At 31.8% G+C, this 16,256-nt stretch overlaps 2 protein-coding genes and 1 long non-coding RNA gene across 3 annotated transcripts; 2 read left to right on the forward strand and 1 right to left on the reverse strand.

Moving 5' to 3' along the window:
* LOC104750160 (transcription factor BPE-like) lies at window positions 9,419-11,292 on the forward strand. Its single transcript, XM_010471915.2, has 5 exons — window positions 9,419-9,962; window positions 10,070-10,252; window positions 10,356-10,490; window positions 10,576-10,647; window positions 10,838-11,292. Exons 1-5 carry the CDS (start codon window positions 9,648-9,650, stop codon window positions 10,967-10,969), a joined length of 837 nt encoding a protein of 278 aa, XP_010470217.1. The 5' UTR covers window positions 9,419-9,647; the 3' UTR covers window positions 10,970-11,292.
* On the forward strand, window positions 12,405-13,410 carry LOC104753478. The gene is made up of 2 exons (XM_010475727.1): window positions 12,405-12,610; window positions 12,705-13,410. The coding sequence occupies exons 1-2, from the start codon at window positions 12,405-12,407 to the stop codon at window positions 13,408-13,410; spliced, it is 912 nt and encodes a 303-aa protein (XP_010474029.1).
* Window positions 14,021-14,784, reverse strand: LOC104750162. Its single transcript, XR_761548.1, has 3 exons — window positions 14,719-14,784; window positions 14,548-14,613; window positions 14,021-14,189 (listed from the first exon to the last, which is right to left on the reverse strand). It is a non-coding gene; the product is annotated as an uncharacterized LOC104750162 (long non-coding RNA).

The raw sequence follows: 16,256 nt of genomic DNA on the forward strand, positions 1-16,256 counted from the left end.
TCACAGCCAAAACACGAAGTCAAAAACAATATCAGCAAGAAGAAGGGGCGTCGAGACTTATAAAAACAAATTAGTACTTTCAGTCTCTTGGTTTACTTTATACATCATGATTCTATTCTCAGAGATATGTTGTTTTTTTGCTTCGTATCGAATTGGCTGTTTCCCAAGATTATTGTTTTGTATTGATACGTTGTTGGGCTCCATCATCAAAGCCCTAATTTCTCGGTGACATGGTTCCTAAATATGACAACTTCGTCAAGCTCTTCCTCTGAATTGGTTTGGACGAGCGTACCGCTCGTGGAGAACAAAAGCAAGCCCACCTATGATTTGTCTCCCCTTATCCACTAGGCCAGTTCTCAATTTCATTAAGTTGATCGAGTTTCAGATGTAACTTCACAATTCTGTATTTTTGATGATTCTGGATTCCTTACGCTTGTCAGAATTTGATATCTCAACCAATCGTCTTGTGTGTAGGCTGGTGTCACTGATGGATGCGACCGAACTATCAAGAATCTACTGTACTCGGTGAGATATATATTCAGATTTTGATTGTTCTAAGATCCTAATTTGGACAAAGTATATAGATGTTAAAAAGAACATTCCAAATAGGATGATCAAACTTATTGATGTTTAACAGGATCTTATTAAGTACGCTAAACCAGATGAGAATGTGGAGATATGGAGATGAGAGAGAACCAACTGTTGCAAAAGTTGTTTAGACCATATTCAATGGTTTTCCCTATTTTTTCCTCTATAATAGAGATGAGTTTTGCTCTAATGGTTTTCTCTATTTTTTCCTCTAAAAAAAATATTCTAAATAGATTCTTTTTCTATTTTACAATTAACACCTTTTATTTATAAAAATTGTAAACTAACTCATTTTACTTTAAATTTGTAACACTTTCATAAAATTATTATTTTTATTTAAATTAAACATTATTTATTATAAAGAGCATCACATCATATAAAAATTATAAAATATATTATCTGTATTACTGTATTTTTCCCACAAATGATCAATTAATGCATTTCAAAATGAAAAATGAGCTTCTTTATCTTTTATTTTTCTAAATCGACCTAGAAACTCATGGAAACGAATGGCATCATCTTCTGTTCTTTGGACCGCTGGAAGTGGAACTTCTCTTCAACTTCAATCGGTGCATCAAGATCACGTTCATCATCGATTATCATATTATGCAAAATAATACAGGTAGTCATCATTTGGTTCGCTTGGACTATATTTTAGCGATATTAGTGGATCCCAAAGTAATTTACCGGATTATTAAGTTATTAGTTTTTGTTATATTAAAATAATTATTATGGAATGAATGAAAAATAAATATTATTATTTATATAAATTATCCTTTTCAAATGGTAGTCTCAGTATTATAGAATAAATATTTATATTCAAATTTATATTATTAGTTCTTAAAAATACTTATTTTATTAAATTTATATTATTAATTCTTAAAAATATTTATTTTATTTATTTTGGTCATAAATAAAAGAAGTTAAAGATTAAGAGAACTACTTTGCAAATAAAATAGTTCACCCGAACAAAAAAACCAGAAGAAAAAAACACAAACGAAAGAAAAAAAAAACTGTTTCTCTCCCGAGCGACTAAAGAGACAAAGTAACACCTTTTCGTTATCTCTGCTGTTTTCGGCCGGCGTCGGCTTCTCCGGCGTCGGCCATCGTCATCATTTTCTTTATTTTGTTGCTATTGCTTCTCTCAATTTCTGCATAGTTTTAGATTTTAAGTAGTTAATTCTGGCAAATCTATACTATCAAACCCACAAGATTTGCTTCGTGATGGTGGTGATTCCTCCAATTCTAAAACTACACTGATGATTATTTCTAATGATGATGATGGTGGTGACAACTTTCCTTGGCCGGCAGCCTTTCTTTTGCCAAAACAAGTTCAACGTTTTATTCAATTTATTTTTCTTTGGAAACAAGTCACGAGCGTGATGATAAGCAAAATGGCAGCCAAACTAGCCAGTGACAGCCAAACTAGCCAGTGATTGTGACGGTGATATCCTCTCTTTCCCTTGGTCGAAATTTTTTGCTTCTATGGAAAGGAAAATAATGGTCATCAACGAGAAAGGATGGGTTAAAGGTTTCCAGCATATCATATTGAGTTTCAAAAGACAAGATTCAGAATCATTTCAAGCAACAATTCTTTTTTTTTCTTTTAATAAAAGTAATGCGAAAAGCATTTTGGAGTTTAGTCTATAAGATGATAGCCAATTACTAGTATGTGATAGAGGGACATAACAGATTTTATTTTTTAGCCTGTAAGGCTTCCGACCAGATAACAGGGTTACTTCTACTCTTTCATCGAAATTGTATTTAATTTCTTTTATTTGTGCCCATGGTTGCGTATGTATGGTTCATATATCATGTAAAACTCTTTATGGTTTAATATATTTGATTTGCCGAAAAAAAAAATAGTTCACCTCTATTTATAGAGGAAAAAATAGAGTTCTTCTATAAATATAGAAAAAAATAGCAATCTCTATTAGACCATCTCCAATGGTTTTCCCTATTTTTTTCCTCTATAATAGAGATCTTTATAATAGAGGTGAGTTTTTCTCCAACTCACATCTATTCTCACCTCTAAAATAGTGTTCCTCTATTTATAGAGGAACCCTTTGTAGAAAAAAATAGAGTTCCTCTATAAGGGCATCTCCAACACACCTCTATATTTGCTTTTTAACTCTATTTTAGAGTAAAATCTACTCCAACCCATCTCTATTTCTACCTCTATAATAGAGATCTCTATTTTTTCCTCTATAATAGAGTTGAACTTTTTTATTTATAAAATGGTCCTTGAACTTTTAACACTTTTATATTTATGATCAAAATAAATAAAATATATATTTAAATAGTATAGTAATAATTTAAATATTCACGACCTGCCCACAATTTAGACCGAAGTATCTTGCGATTGGATCAATCACTTGGATCATTGGAAGCTAACAAAACCCATAAATAAAATATATATATTTAAATAGTTTAATAATAATTTAAATATTTTAATAATAATTTAATTTGTATATTAATAGGATAACTGATTATAAAGTTAAATTTGACTAATTTTAATATTTTGGTTTAAAAATTTTAAAGGTTTTCGTATAGAAAAATTTTAAAGGTTTTTGTATAGAAAAATATTTTTAAAATTTCAGACTATTATTTGCAAAAGAAAATTTATATAAAATCTTATTAAATATAAATAACTTAAAATTTGAGACTATTATTCGCTCAAGGTATTGCTCCTCCAGTTCATTATACTATTCTAGGAAAGGAATACAATATGGGTTATTACTTGGCTGTTGGTATACAGTATATCCAAAATGGTCCACCATAGTGCAAACTATATATGAGCCAAGAGGTCCAAAGAACAAATATTTTGCGACACAACAAGAAGCATGCAGGAAAGATGTAGAACGTGCATTCGGAGTACTTCAATCACGTTTTGCTATTTTGAAAGGACCAGTACATTTTTGGAAAAAGAATGTGCTACATGACATAATAACTACATGCATAATTTTACATAATATGATAATCGAGGTTGAGCGTGATCTCAATGCACCGATTGAAGTTGAAAGAGAAGTTCCACCTCCAGGAGTCCAAATGGTGGAAGATGATGATATCCGATTCCAAGAATTTCTAGGCCGATTTAGAAAAATCAAAGATAAAGAAGCACTCACTTCGAAATGCATTAATTGAGCATTTGTGGAGAAAATACACTAATTCTCGATGGTTAAAAAAATCTACTATGTTTTATTATTTTATGTGATGAAATGTATTTCTTTTAATAATGTGATATTTAAATAATATTTATGAATGTTAAAAATTTAAATAATATCATAATTTTATGAAAGTTTCACAAATACTACAATAAATGGGTTAGTTTGAGACTTTTATAAGTAAAAGGTATTAATAGTAAAATAAAAAAGGAATCTCTACGGAATATTCTTTTTAGAGGAAAAAATAGATGTATCTATTGGAGCAAAAGTCACCTCTATTATAGAGTTCCTCTATTTTAGAGGTAAAAATAGGAAAAACCATTGGAGATAGTTTAAATAGAAGAAAAAATAGCAATCTCTATTTAAGAAGTGAAAATAGAGGTGGATTAGAGCAAAATTCACCTCTATTATAGAGGATCTCTATTATAGAGAAAAAATAGAGGACTATTGGAGATGCTCTTATAGAGATGAAAATAGAGATCTATTGGAGCAAAAATTACTCTATAATAGAGTTTACATGTAAAAATAGAGAACCATGTTCATAGAGATTGAAATACCTACCAATAAACCAATAAATTTATAGAAAAAATAAACAAACCCATACAACACAGGACTCCACTTACTTAGTATATCATAAAATAGAAAAGGAGAGTAGATAAAGTAGCAGCTATTTTGGTTAAATACGTTGATATTCAATTTTTCACTAATCACGGTATGAATCTGCACTTGCTTAGAAAACCTGGATTGTATTGAGTTTGTCCAATAATGATTGTAATAAACTCATGGATTTGGGTTGTTATGTAATGTTTGCTCACAAAAAGAAGACTTTAAAATAATGTTTTTGAAAGTATCTCAAATATCCCTATATAATAAAACGGAAGTACACAGCTTTTTTTTATAAACTATATAATTTTTATAAGTTGATTACAAAATAGGTTATACATTAAATATAGGTTGGTTACAAAAAAATGTTATAGATTAGTTGATAAAAAAAAATTACAAAAGTATATTACAAAATTATTTTTATATGGGCCTTATGTGCCCAACACTAAAAAGTAAACGGTAATGAGAAATTTAATAAAGCCTCAAACTTGCGAACCATATGAAATACATATTCAAATTCAACCATATAATTATGAATAAATTCGTTTCAACAGTAAATTGACACAATAATATATTTTAATCAGTAGAATACTGTGGGACAAGTTATTTAAAACTAAAAAAATATTAAATTTTAAGTTGTATTTGTTTGAAAAATTTGTTTGCTTTGTTTAAAGATTAAGATTATATAATTTGTATTTTTACATAATATTAATTTAATCAACTTAATTAAATACATCTATTACTTTAATATTGATAGTGTTAATAAAATAATGAAATGATGTTTTACTTATGTAGCATCGAGTTAATGATATTTTATCTTTTTAAAAGTTAAAAATCTTTATAAAAAAAAGCAAACCAGATTAAACCAAAGAAAATTTATAAATTTGAATGTATGATAAATCAAGTTCATTGCTAATTCGTATTCAGAATCATTTTTTTTTCTTTATAGTATGATTCAAATATATTTACTAAATATATTATATAATAATTCAAAATAATTTAAATATAAAATCAAATAAAAGTAAAAAGATGATCATATATTTATATTTGAATTAGGTTAGATTTATATAAGTTAGATAATATTTGAAATTATTATTTTTCCAAAAACCTTCCATATAGTTAAGAACGACATAAAGTATAGAACAGAAAATGTATTTCAAAAATGTTAATATAGATTGTTGATTGTATCATTAATTGATACTGTGGATTGAGATTGATGTTGATCAGTGGTAGCGCACCATCGTTTTCAAAGCTTAAAAAGGATTTTCATATTTTCTAATTTAGAACAAGGTATACCAACCGTCCTCTCATAATAAATGAAGGAGTGACAAATATATTTCGTTATAAAAAAATTTGATTTGTTATTTTTGGGCTTTTGTTCGTTTGATGGACAATGACTTGAACTAAGCATCAACATAAAGTCAGACTAAAGTCGTTGTTAAAGAAGATCCACAGTGCTTAATATTGACGATAGTAGCATTTATCTTATTACAAATTTTAAAATAACAAAAAAGATCCTCCAGTGCTTAATATTGATGTGTTAGGAGTAAATAATTTAGATCATTTGAGTTGATGCAAACTGAACAAAAATATTATATCCAAAAATAGAACCAAATAAAAATAGGATCTAGAACCAACCAGAATATCTTGAAATCAAGAATAATTTTTCTTTCTAAAATCCGAATTTTAACCGAACTTGAATTTATATCAGACTATTTATCATAGATTAGATTTTATATTAAATATCACCATTCATAAACCAAAAAACTGAGAAATCAGAAAACCTAAATCGATAGATATTGATCTATACATTCGAATAAAATACCTAGTTTTGATTTTTTTTAACAAAAATACAAAAAGCAAGAGATTATTATGAACGAACGATGTAAAGTGCTACTGCTATTATATTAAAATGATGTTAGTGATAATGTATTTGTAACTTAAAACGAATTGGTAATCACTAATGATCAGTACAGATCCACGTTCATTATGCATTATTCTAAATCTTTTTCCCCATTTGGTATTTTTGTTTATATATTCTTAATAGATCTACACATGTATTATTCTAAATCTTTCATTATGTCTTTTTGACATATTTTATGATATGAACGAAAAAAAGAAGACATATTTTAACATATAGTAAGAAAAAAAATTAAACAATGAAATATGTCTCTAATCCAATATACAACAATTATAAAGTGGGTAATCACTTAAATTCAGAGTTTATAGGGTCAAAAGTTTTAATGAACTGTTGCAACAAAAAAAGAAGTAGTGGCGTATAGAAATTTAGAGTTTAGAAGAAATAAAGCAAATGAAAATTAATAAATAAAATAAATATAATTATGATGGTGTATTATCTATCTGAATGATATAAATATTCACCTTGGTGAGAATCTATTTTTGATTATTTATTTTTTCTATTTGTTAGTTCATATCAGTTTGAATAGTTTTTAGGCTTTTAGCCAAATGAGACACGCCTCATTGCTTTTTGATAGTTTCTAAAAGATATTGCTAAAATGAAGAAAAAAAAAATTACGGAAGATTAAAATACATATAAAACAATTTCCAACGTGCGCCAATTGAATGGATTGAAAACATCACCTTTTAGAGAAATGAAGCACGTGAAGTATTGTTATTGTACATCACGTGATGTAGACAGTTAGTTCATTCTCGCATAAAATACGTATTTTCCACGTGCATTATATCTTTGCATGTGAAAAGAAAAACTGAAAATGGACTACATTGGTGTCAAATGTCAATAGTGAATTTGTACCGTATTGGGTTGCTGGCGGGCCAAATTTGCCAAATGGTGTGCTATTTGACTATGATCATGAGACATAATTAAGCGAAAGACAACAGCTTAAACCGGGTCACCCATATTCAAATCTCATCCAACATGATTCCTGCATTTGCATCCCTTGCTTGGTTTTGGATAAGTTCATTATAGTCAGCGCAGTTACTGAGTTACCTTCCATGAATAATAATACGATTGTCTCAACACTAGCCAGGTTGATTGCATTGCACGACAAGAGAACGTCTTCTTCTTCTAAATCGATGCTTTGCTTGCTTATTTGAGTTTTAAACTTTTTTATGCTTCAGTTAAATTGATTCCTCTCATGTTGTGTGAATAATTGAATTAGGTACAGCATGCAATTATAATTACATTTAGCCATTTCAAATCTTGAAGGTTTTCGATTGGCTTCACTTGTAGTATGCATAGGTTTATGATGATCATCACTGATCGACGACATCACCAACCCTTCGTGTTGCATTAGTCCAATTAGTAATGTCTTCCCAAAAATTCTTTGAACCATCGTAAGGATGCCACTTTAAACGATTAACGATTACATCATTTAACGATTCTTCATCTACTCCACATAAACTTTAAAAATATGAATTCTAATCTCCAGCACCAGTAAGTCACAGATGTTAAGTAGTAGTATTTCATATCCCCTTAATTAATCATCATTTGAATATTAAACCTTTTTTGTTTTTGTAAAGGGCTTTCATTATTTCGATGTTCAATATCAATTACAAATTTTTTAGATTGGTGCCATACCGCTCTTGCGTGAGTTACACACAAACATATTTGAAGATACATGTATGTTTCTTTGGTTTGGAGTGTACTTAATTCATCAAATATAGATGTACTTAGAAAATAAAATTATGTTTACTAAAATGGAAACTAATTACGTTCACAATGATTCAACAAACAAAACAAGAATTAGATACTATATATTCGTAACAATAATACTAAACAAAACTCGTAACAATACTAAACAAAACTGAGGTTACGTTGTACGTGTAAAGATAAAAAAAAATGTTATTCCGTCTGAAAAGAGTAGATGAGTTAGGCGGAACATTGGTACGGCGATGATTGCGTGATGCTCACTTACTCACGTAGTTGTCGGGAATCATCAGCAACACGTGTCGAAGTTTGATAGGACAGAGAGATGGGCGGTACTGAGTTACGGAAGAGAAGAAGGAAGGAGAAACATTGAACTTTATAGGTGAAAGGGAAGCCTAACGAATATTTATCATAAGAAATGGTCACAAGCAAGAGTTTGGCACAAACTACTATTCCTTTTTCTTTTCTTCTTTCCTCAACCATAAAAGCTGAACACTAAACATTTTTTATATGTTGTATTCTCGACCAAGCAACATTTATAATAATACTACAAAAATATCCACCAATTAATGTATTGATCGTTAGATAACAAATTACTTTATTTTTCTTACAAAACTATACGAAAATATTAACGTAACACACTAACACTTATTATAAGTATTAATATGTATAAGTAAAATTATATATTTAATTTCTGATTCGAATGCTATTGTTGTTCTTTAGATATTTTATATGGTCTTTTTTCGAAGTCATCAGGCTTTATATATTAAAACAAAATTTATTTTGTCACTATTGGAACAATCTTTTAGCACCTCGTCATTGTTATTTTAATTTTTGGCCAACGTTTAAAAAAAAAGATATTTGTGTTAGAAGCTATAATTTGTTTTAAGCCATTTTAGGGTTTAGCTCAACAATACTTAAATAAATAATATTAGTCATGTTCTTTTTGCGACAATAATGAATAAGAATCATGTATGAGTTTAGTTATGGAGTTTTGGCCTAAATCAAAACTTTTGTAAATAATAAAAAGTCTATTGGATTTGAAATATCCAACCTATGTATAATATATCCATCATCCTTACTTACATCATGAAAATCCACAACCCCATAATTGCCCATTCACTAATCACTAAAAATAATTAACGCATTAATACAAAACAAAAAAGAAAAACAAAACACACATATTATCAGAAACCTACGTGGGTCCCCACTTCCTCAAGTCCTTTTCCATTTTCATAAAGTATGTTTCTTGCTCTCCGTATCACTCATAGCCTTACGTGTTTCACTAATCCACCGTCCATTTAGATCTACCAAGATCCAACAGTGCAGCGTAGGTACACCCGCGTTCGTAGATGATAAAAAGTCAACGATGGTCAGAGTAAGGAAACCTCGCCATGAAGTGAAGTTAATAAACACCGTAGCTCCCGAGGCACACAAAAATAGTATTCAAAAAAGGGAACTATTATTTTTTTAAAAATGTTGGAGAAAAAATTATTAATTTATTAACAACAACAACACAGTAACGCAATCACAGAGACTCCACAGTCCAAGGAGAGTTTGAATCAATCATCATCTCTCTCTCTCTCTCTCTCTTCTCTATCTAACTCTGGTTTGAATCGGCGGAGACTGAGTTAACTCGGTGGAAGCTGTTGTTGTTTACGCGTATGTGTTTTTGTTTTGATTCATATAGTTTGATGGATCCGAGTGGGATGATGAACGAAGGAGGACCGTTTAATCTTGCGGAGATCTGGCAGTTTCCGTTGAACGGTGTTTCAACCGCCGGGGATTCTTCGAGAAGAAGCTTCGCCGCCGGGACGAATCAGTTCGGTGAGTCGGATCTAACCGCCGCTGCTAACGGTGATCCGGCGCGTATGAGTCACGCGTTGTCACAGGCTGTGATTGAAGGTATCTCCGGCGCGTGGAAGCGGAGGGAAGATGAGTCTAAGTCGGCGAAGATCGTCGTCTCCGCTAATGGCGCCGTACGGATTTTTTCTCTCTCTCTCTCTTTTATTTCCCGGTTTGATTCGATTTTTTCCGGTTTAATTTAAAATTGTTAGATTGATTGGTATGGTTATTTTGATTTTAGAGTGAAGGTGAGAACAAAAGACAGAAGAAGATAGATGAAGTGAGTGAAGGGAAAGGTGAAGCAGGATCGCCTGGAGGAACAGAGACGGAACAAAAGAAGCAACAGATTGAACCAAGTAAAGATTATATTCATGTTCGAGCTAGAAGAGGTCAAGCTACTGATAGTCACAGTTTAGCTGAAAGAGTAATGATTTTTATTTTATATAAAAGCTTTCTTTTATTTAGTTGAATGATGAGTAAAAGAGTGAAAAAAAAAGACAATTTTGGGTTTGTGTGTTTTGTATTAGGCGAGAAGAGAGAAAATAAGCGAGCGGATGAAGATCTTGCAGGATCTTGTACCCGGATGTAACAAGGTTATTGGGAAAGCACTTGTTCTAGATGAGATTATCAACTATATACAATCGTTGCAGCGTCAAGTTGAGGTTGTGAAACCTCTCTCTGTCTTTCTTCTCTTGTGTATTGTTTTGTTACATGTGTGTTCTCATGAGAATGATTTGTTGTTTTCAGTTCTTATCGATGAAGCTCGAAGCAGTCAACTCAAGAATGAACCCTGGCATCGAGGCTTTCCCACCCAAAGAGGTGATGATTCTTTCTTGACACTTAACTAGGACTCTATGTGGTTTGTTCATTTAACTATTTTAAGCATGAAATGAACCAATTGGCCTCTGTTTTTGCTCCTGCTGCCAAAATGACATAACTCGAAAGACTGTTCTGTTTCTTGATATAGTTGTGACTAATCTCTGTTATTTTTTGTTGGTAAAAAAAACAGTTTGGTCAGCAGGCGTTTGAGAATCCGGAGATGCAGTTCGGATCGCAGTCTACGAGGGAATACAGTAGAGGAGCATCACCAGAGTGGTTGCATATGCAGATAGGATCAGGTGGTTTCGAGAGAACATCCTGATAAAAGAAACATCAACACTTGATCATCATCTTACTACAAATAAGAGAAAATCCCGAGAAGAAAAAAAAAGCATACATACATATACATATGAATCTCATTTCTCATTATAGGTTTTAAATATATGGATGTGAATATATACACAATCACATTGTTCTAAAAAGAAAGCAAACAAAATAGAAAAGAAGATATAGTTAGCTTCGACATCATGAACAAAAAAAAAAAAAAAAAGCTGGGGAAGGCGCTTGTAATAGAAAGAACGTTCTTTGCTATAAAATTGTATCTCATTCTTACGTATTTGCTCAGGAAATAAACTTAACTCAATAGTTTGGAATGTATCTCCAAGGAAGCTCAGATTTTTTAAACGAGTAAACTCCAAGGGGGTGTACTCAACTTGATATTTTGAGTGATTTGGGTGAAATTTACAAATTCTATGTTATTCAATCATGGATTTTAAAAAGTCTATTAAAATTCATTGTTATTAAACTGATGATTTAAAAATCTACTTTAAAATCTATTAAAATCCACTGCTATTGAACTGATGATTTAAAAATCTACTTTAAAATCCACTGTTATTCAAAACAGTTTTGTGGATTAGGATATTAATAATTTTTAGGATTTTGGAGGATTCTAGAGGATTTGTTTAGTTAAAAATACAGAAATCCAAATCTCATGGTTTTAGGTGGGATTTGAAAGAATTTTACAGAAAATCATATGAACTTCCCTAAAATCTATCAAAATTCTAAATTTCCTAAATCCCATCAAATTCTCCAAAATCGTAGTTTGAATACACCCCTATAAATGTTTTGTAATATCCATTTGACTACTCATAATGGCATTACGATAATGCTATAGATATACCATTGTGTCTAACCATAAGAATAAGTTGGAAGATAAGAAGAGTTAAGGATAATACCAATATCTCATCCTGCATAAACCAGAGAACAAAATCCAGCATCCAACCAACTTATAAGACAAAACTCCATTACAAATCGAAAAAAATACTTAGGACTATAATGAGTATAGATTACTCACTTGTGCAGGATAGAATGATAGGTGTAGGTTAAGCTATTATCAGGCTCATGCTAGCTTAACCTTATGTTGTATATAAACAGAGAACACTGTACAATTTACAATTAATAAGAATCAGAATTAATTCTTCATCTTGTTCACTCAGCTTAATTCAGAGTTTGTTAGAATCTGATATGGTATTAGAGCTCTCCGATCATGAGTGCCTCTTGTATTGATCTTGTTCTCATCCAGTTTCTTTTGGATTTCACTAATTTCTGCTTTGTTATCTTCTTCGCAACGATTCATCTTGTGTTTGCGTCTCTCTTGATCTGATTTTTTCGATTTCTTTGACCTAATCGAGCTTGGTTCTTGTTATTTCCCTTATTCGACTTGATTTCTTTGTTAATTCTTTGATTCTATACAAGATATGGCGTCTCACTCGTCTTCCGCGATTCCGAATGCTACAACGGCGACTCCGGTGACGAATTCGTCTTCGTGTAACGATCTTTATGAGAATCCGTTGTATCTACACAGTACCGATCATGCTGGGCTCCAGATAGTCATTGATCGCCTCAATACTAGAGCAGAGTTTCATTTCTTGGCAACGATCTGTTCGCATGGCATTGAATGTGCGTAACAAACTTGGATTCATTGACGGTACTATTACTCAACCTTCTCCTGATCATCCTTCGTATGGTTCTTGATCACGCTGCAATGATATGGTTAGTACTTGGTTAATGGGATCGGTTTCTAAGAAGATAGGTGGCATTTTATTGTATATGCCTACTGCTGCTGCGATTTGGAAGAGTATTATCTCTCGTTTTAAGCAGGATGATGCACCGCGTGTTTTTGAGATAGAACAACGTCTAGGATCACTACAACCGGGCTCAATGGATGTTAATGGCTATTATACTGAGTTGGTCACTTTGTGGGAGGAGTATACCAATTATATTGAGATTATTGTTTGTACTTGTGGGCGTTGTGAGTGTAATGCAGCGGTTTTGTGGGAAAGGTTGCAACAAAGGAGTAAGGTTACCAAGTTTTTGATGGGCCTTAATGATGGTTTTGATCAAACTAGGCGACATATACTGATGCTTAAGCCTATTCCAAGTATTGATGAAGTATTCAACATGGTTCAACAAGACGAACGACAGCTGAATGTCAATCCGATTGTCAAGGCTGAGAATGTAGTGTTTCAGACGACTGGATCTTATGATGGAGCAATGTATGAGTCTAGTGAATTTGCTGGTGCTTACAGTTCTTATCAACCAAGAGGTAACAGACCATTGTGTACTCACTGTGGTCAGATGGGACACACGATACACAAGTGTTATCGTCTCCATGGCTATCCTCCTGGATATAAGCACTATAATAGTAACAATGGTAGCAGTAATGTTGGTAATAACTCTGGTTATCGGCCTACTAACATGTGACGGCTGATTTATTCATTATTTACGGCTGATTTATTCGAATGTATCGGCTGAGTAATCTATATGTTATGGCTGATTTATTAATTTGTTTGGTGTCAACAAATGGGTTATTGGAAGGCATATTGAACGCTGCTGAATGCAAGGCAGATCAATCAGGGGACTCCTGAGGATAGTTTTAGCGAGTTGTCTTCTTACATATACAAGTTAAGAAGGGAAAATCCGGGTACAGTCACGCGTCTTCAAATAGATGATGAAGACATATTAATCAAATATGTTTTTATTGCTTTCGGTGCGAGTATTGTTGGGTTTGCGTTCATGCGCAAAGTTGTTATTGTCGACGGAACGTTTCTCCATGGTAGTTACAAAGGGACGCTTCTAACAGCCCTAGCTTAGGATGGTAACTTTCAAATTTTCCCATTAGCTTTCGCTGTTGTTGACACTGAAAATGATGAGTCTTGGCGTTGGTTTTTTACACAACTCAAAGTTGCCATTCCTGACGAAGAGGATCTTGCGATAATCTCCGACAGACATAAGTCAATAGGGAAAGCGATTGGTCAGGTGTATCCGTTGTTGTTGTCGATAATGAAAGGGGTTCACGAATTCTAGAATGTAATGATCAAAACAGTTTTGATGATTGCATTGGAATGGTATATGAGGATTACAGACTGGATAACAAGGTATTTGATGTTGTGTTGAGTTACAAGATCTCGAAGAGGTTATTGCAGGATTTACCAGCTGATACACCACCAGTTATTATTGATAATTCTCGTCAGTTGCCATTCCTAAAGATACAAAAAAAGAATCAAATGATAGGAAAATGTAGCAAACAAGATGATAAATACTAAATTTTGAAACCATCGATGAAACAAATCTCTCATTTAGGTAACACAAAATTGTTAAATACTTCTAATCCAAAAACAAAAAAAAAAAAATCTCTCATTTATAGAAATCAAAGAGAAACTGATGAACACAACAGTTAAGATAAAGCTAAAGCATTCGCAAGTTGGCAGTTTTTATTCTGTAAACACCACAAAGTACAATGCATCGTTCACCATATGAGTTCTTATTATATATTACTGATGAAAAAATAAACAGAAAAAACAGCATCCCAAATAAAAAAAGCCCAGAAATTAATTAAACCTGAAAAACAGAAGGTGGAGGAATTCTCAACTTGGTTTCCTTTAAATTGTGCTTGGAACCGAAGATCTGAATCATCATAAATACAATAGAGAAATTAAAGAGTGGATAAAAACATATATGATGAATGAAACAGTGTGAGGGGGGGAGGGAGGGAGAGAATTGAAAACATACCGCCGCTTGAGTTTGGAGATGAAAGAGCGACGTGGAAGAAGGAGAAGGATCACGGGAGAGAGACAAGTGTTTGGCAATGGCTGCCATGAAAGAAGTCAAAGAGAATCCGATAAGCAATATCTCAAAATTGAACAAATTGACACACTTTTGACAAAAAAAAAAGAACAAATCGACACACACAATGATAATTATATACTTTTATCTTCGCACAGATATGCATAGACACAAAAACCATTCAGAGACTAGAAATGCTTCTACTTATCGTAAAACCTTCTTCGCCGGCGGAAGAAACAAAGTTGACCAGGGAAAAATGATTGTCGGGTTTTTTTGTTGTGTTTTGATATAGCATTTTTTGTTTTTATTTTATCAATTTCTTAATTAAATTTTAATTGGGCTTTTGGTAATTTAAACACAATATTGTGTCATTTTAGTTTTCCCCTAAGAGAGGGTGTCAATCGAGCAATTTTTTTCCAAAATTGTGTCATTCTGGTCTATTTTCACTAATAAAAATGCAAAATACAAAATATCACATGAAAACTAAAAAAACAAAAAAACAATAAAATCAACAATAATCACCTCACGTAAGTCGCTTTTCTCCCAACAGATCTGTAAAAATAAATAGTTTTAGGCTCTGATTGGTTACACTTATTAAGGTTGTTTGCAAACGAACCACTCCAATGTTTCCCAATCAAGAAAGCGTTTGGAGAAAGCGGTTGGAGATCTTGGTTGGAGAAAGAGTTTGGAAAAGGTGGTTAAAGCTTAATTTTGATGGTTGCAAACGCCAACTCCAATCACTTGGAGAAACCAATGTTTGGTTTTGTATAAAAGTTTAAACAGCTTTTATTATGTCATATTACTCATTATTTTTTTGACATTAAATTTTTTTGTCTAACAAAACAAAAAGAGAAAATAATAGTGACTAATGATTGTGATTTCAATAATATCATGTATTTTTAAATGGACGATCATGCATGTGATATTTGAATACTTTGTTATGAAATAAACATTTAGAATTTTGTTAATCTCATATAATAAAGATTTAAAATCATTTAGCATGCTAAGTAGTTTGTAATATGATGTTTCATTTAACTATATTCATATTATGAATTAGATAAAAATTTATTACTCTATATTTTTCATTTCTAACTAAATTATTTTTTAATATTATTTATTATAATTTATATTATTCAACCGCTATAATGTTACCAATCAAGCTAAATACTCAACCACTATCTTTAGCCCTACCATATTTTTTATCCGCTATCTTTAACCGCCTTCTCTACAACCGCTGTAATTTTTTTAACCGCCTCATTTAAACGTGGTCACCAATCAGACCCTTAGTGTTTTAACTCCGCCACTGACCCAATAGAAGAGTTGTTTCCAAGTCAACACTTACCGAAAAACCTATGGCCAAAAAGTATTAAAAGGCCATAAATTCCTATAATGAGTGGCCATAAATTCTTACAAGCAAAATTATTGAAGCCACTTTATAACTTGTAGCCACTTGAAGGTATTACATTGGTTCAATACTTCAATGA

Source organism: Camelina sativa, chromosome 16 (genome assembly GCF_000633955.1).
Source record: "Camelina sativa cultivar DH55 chromosome 16, Cs, whole genome shotgun sequence".
Taxonomy (NCBI): Eukaryota; Viridiplantae; Streptophyta; class Magnoliopsida; order Brassicales; family Brassicaceae; genus Camelina; species Camelina sativa.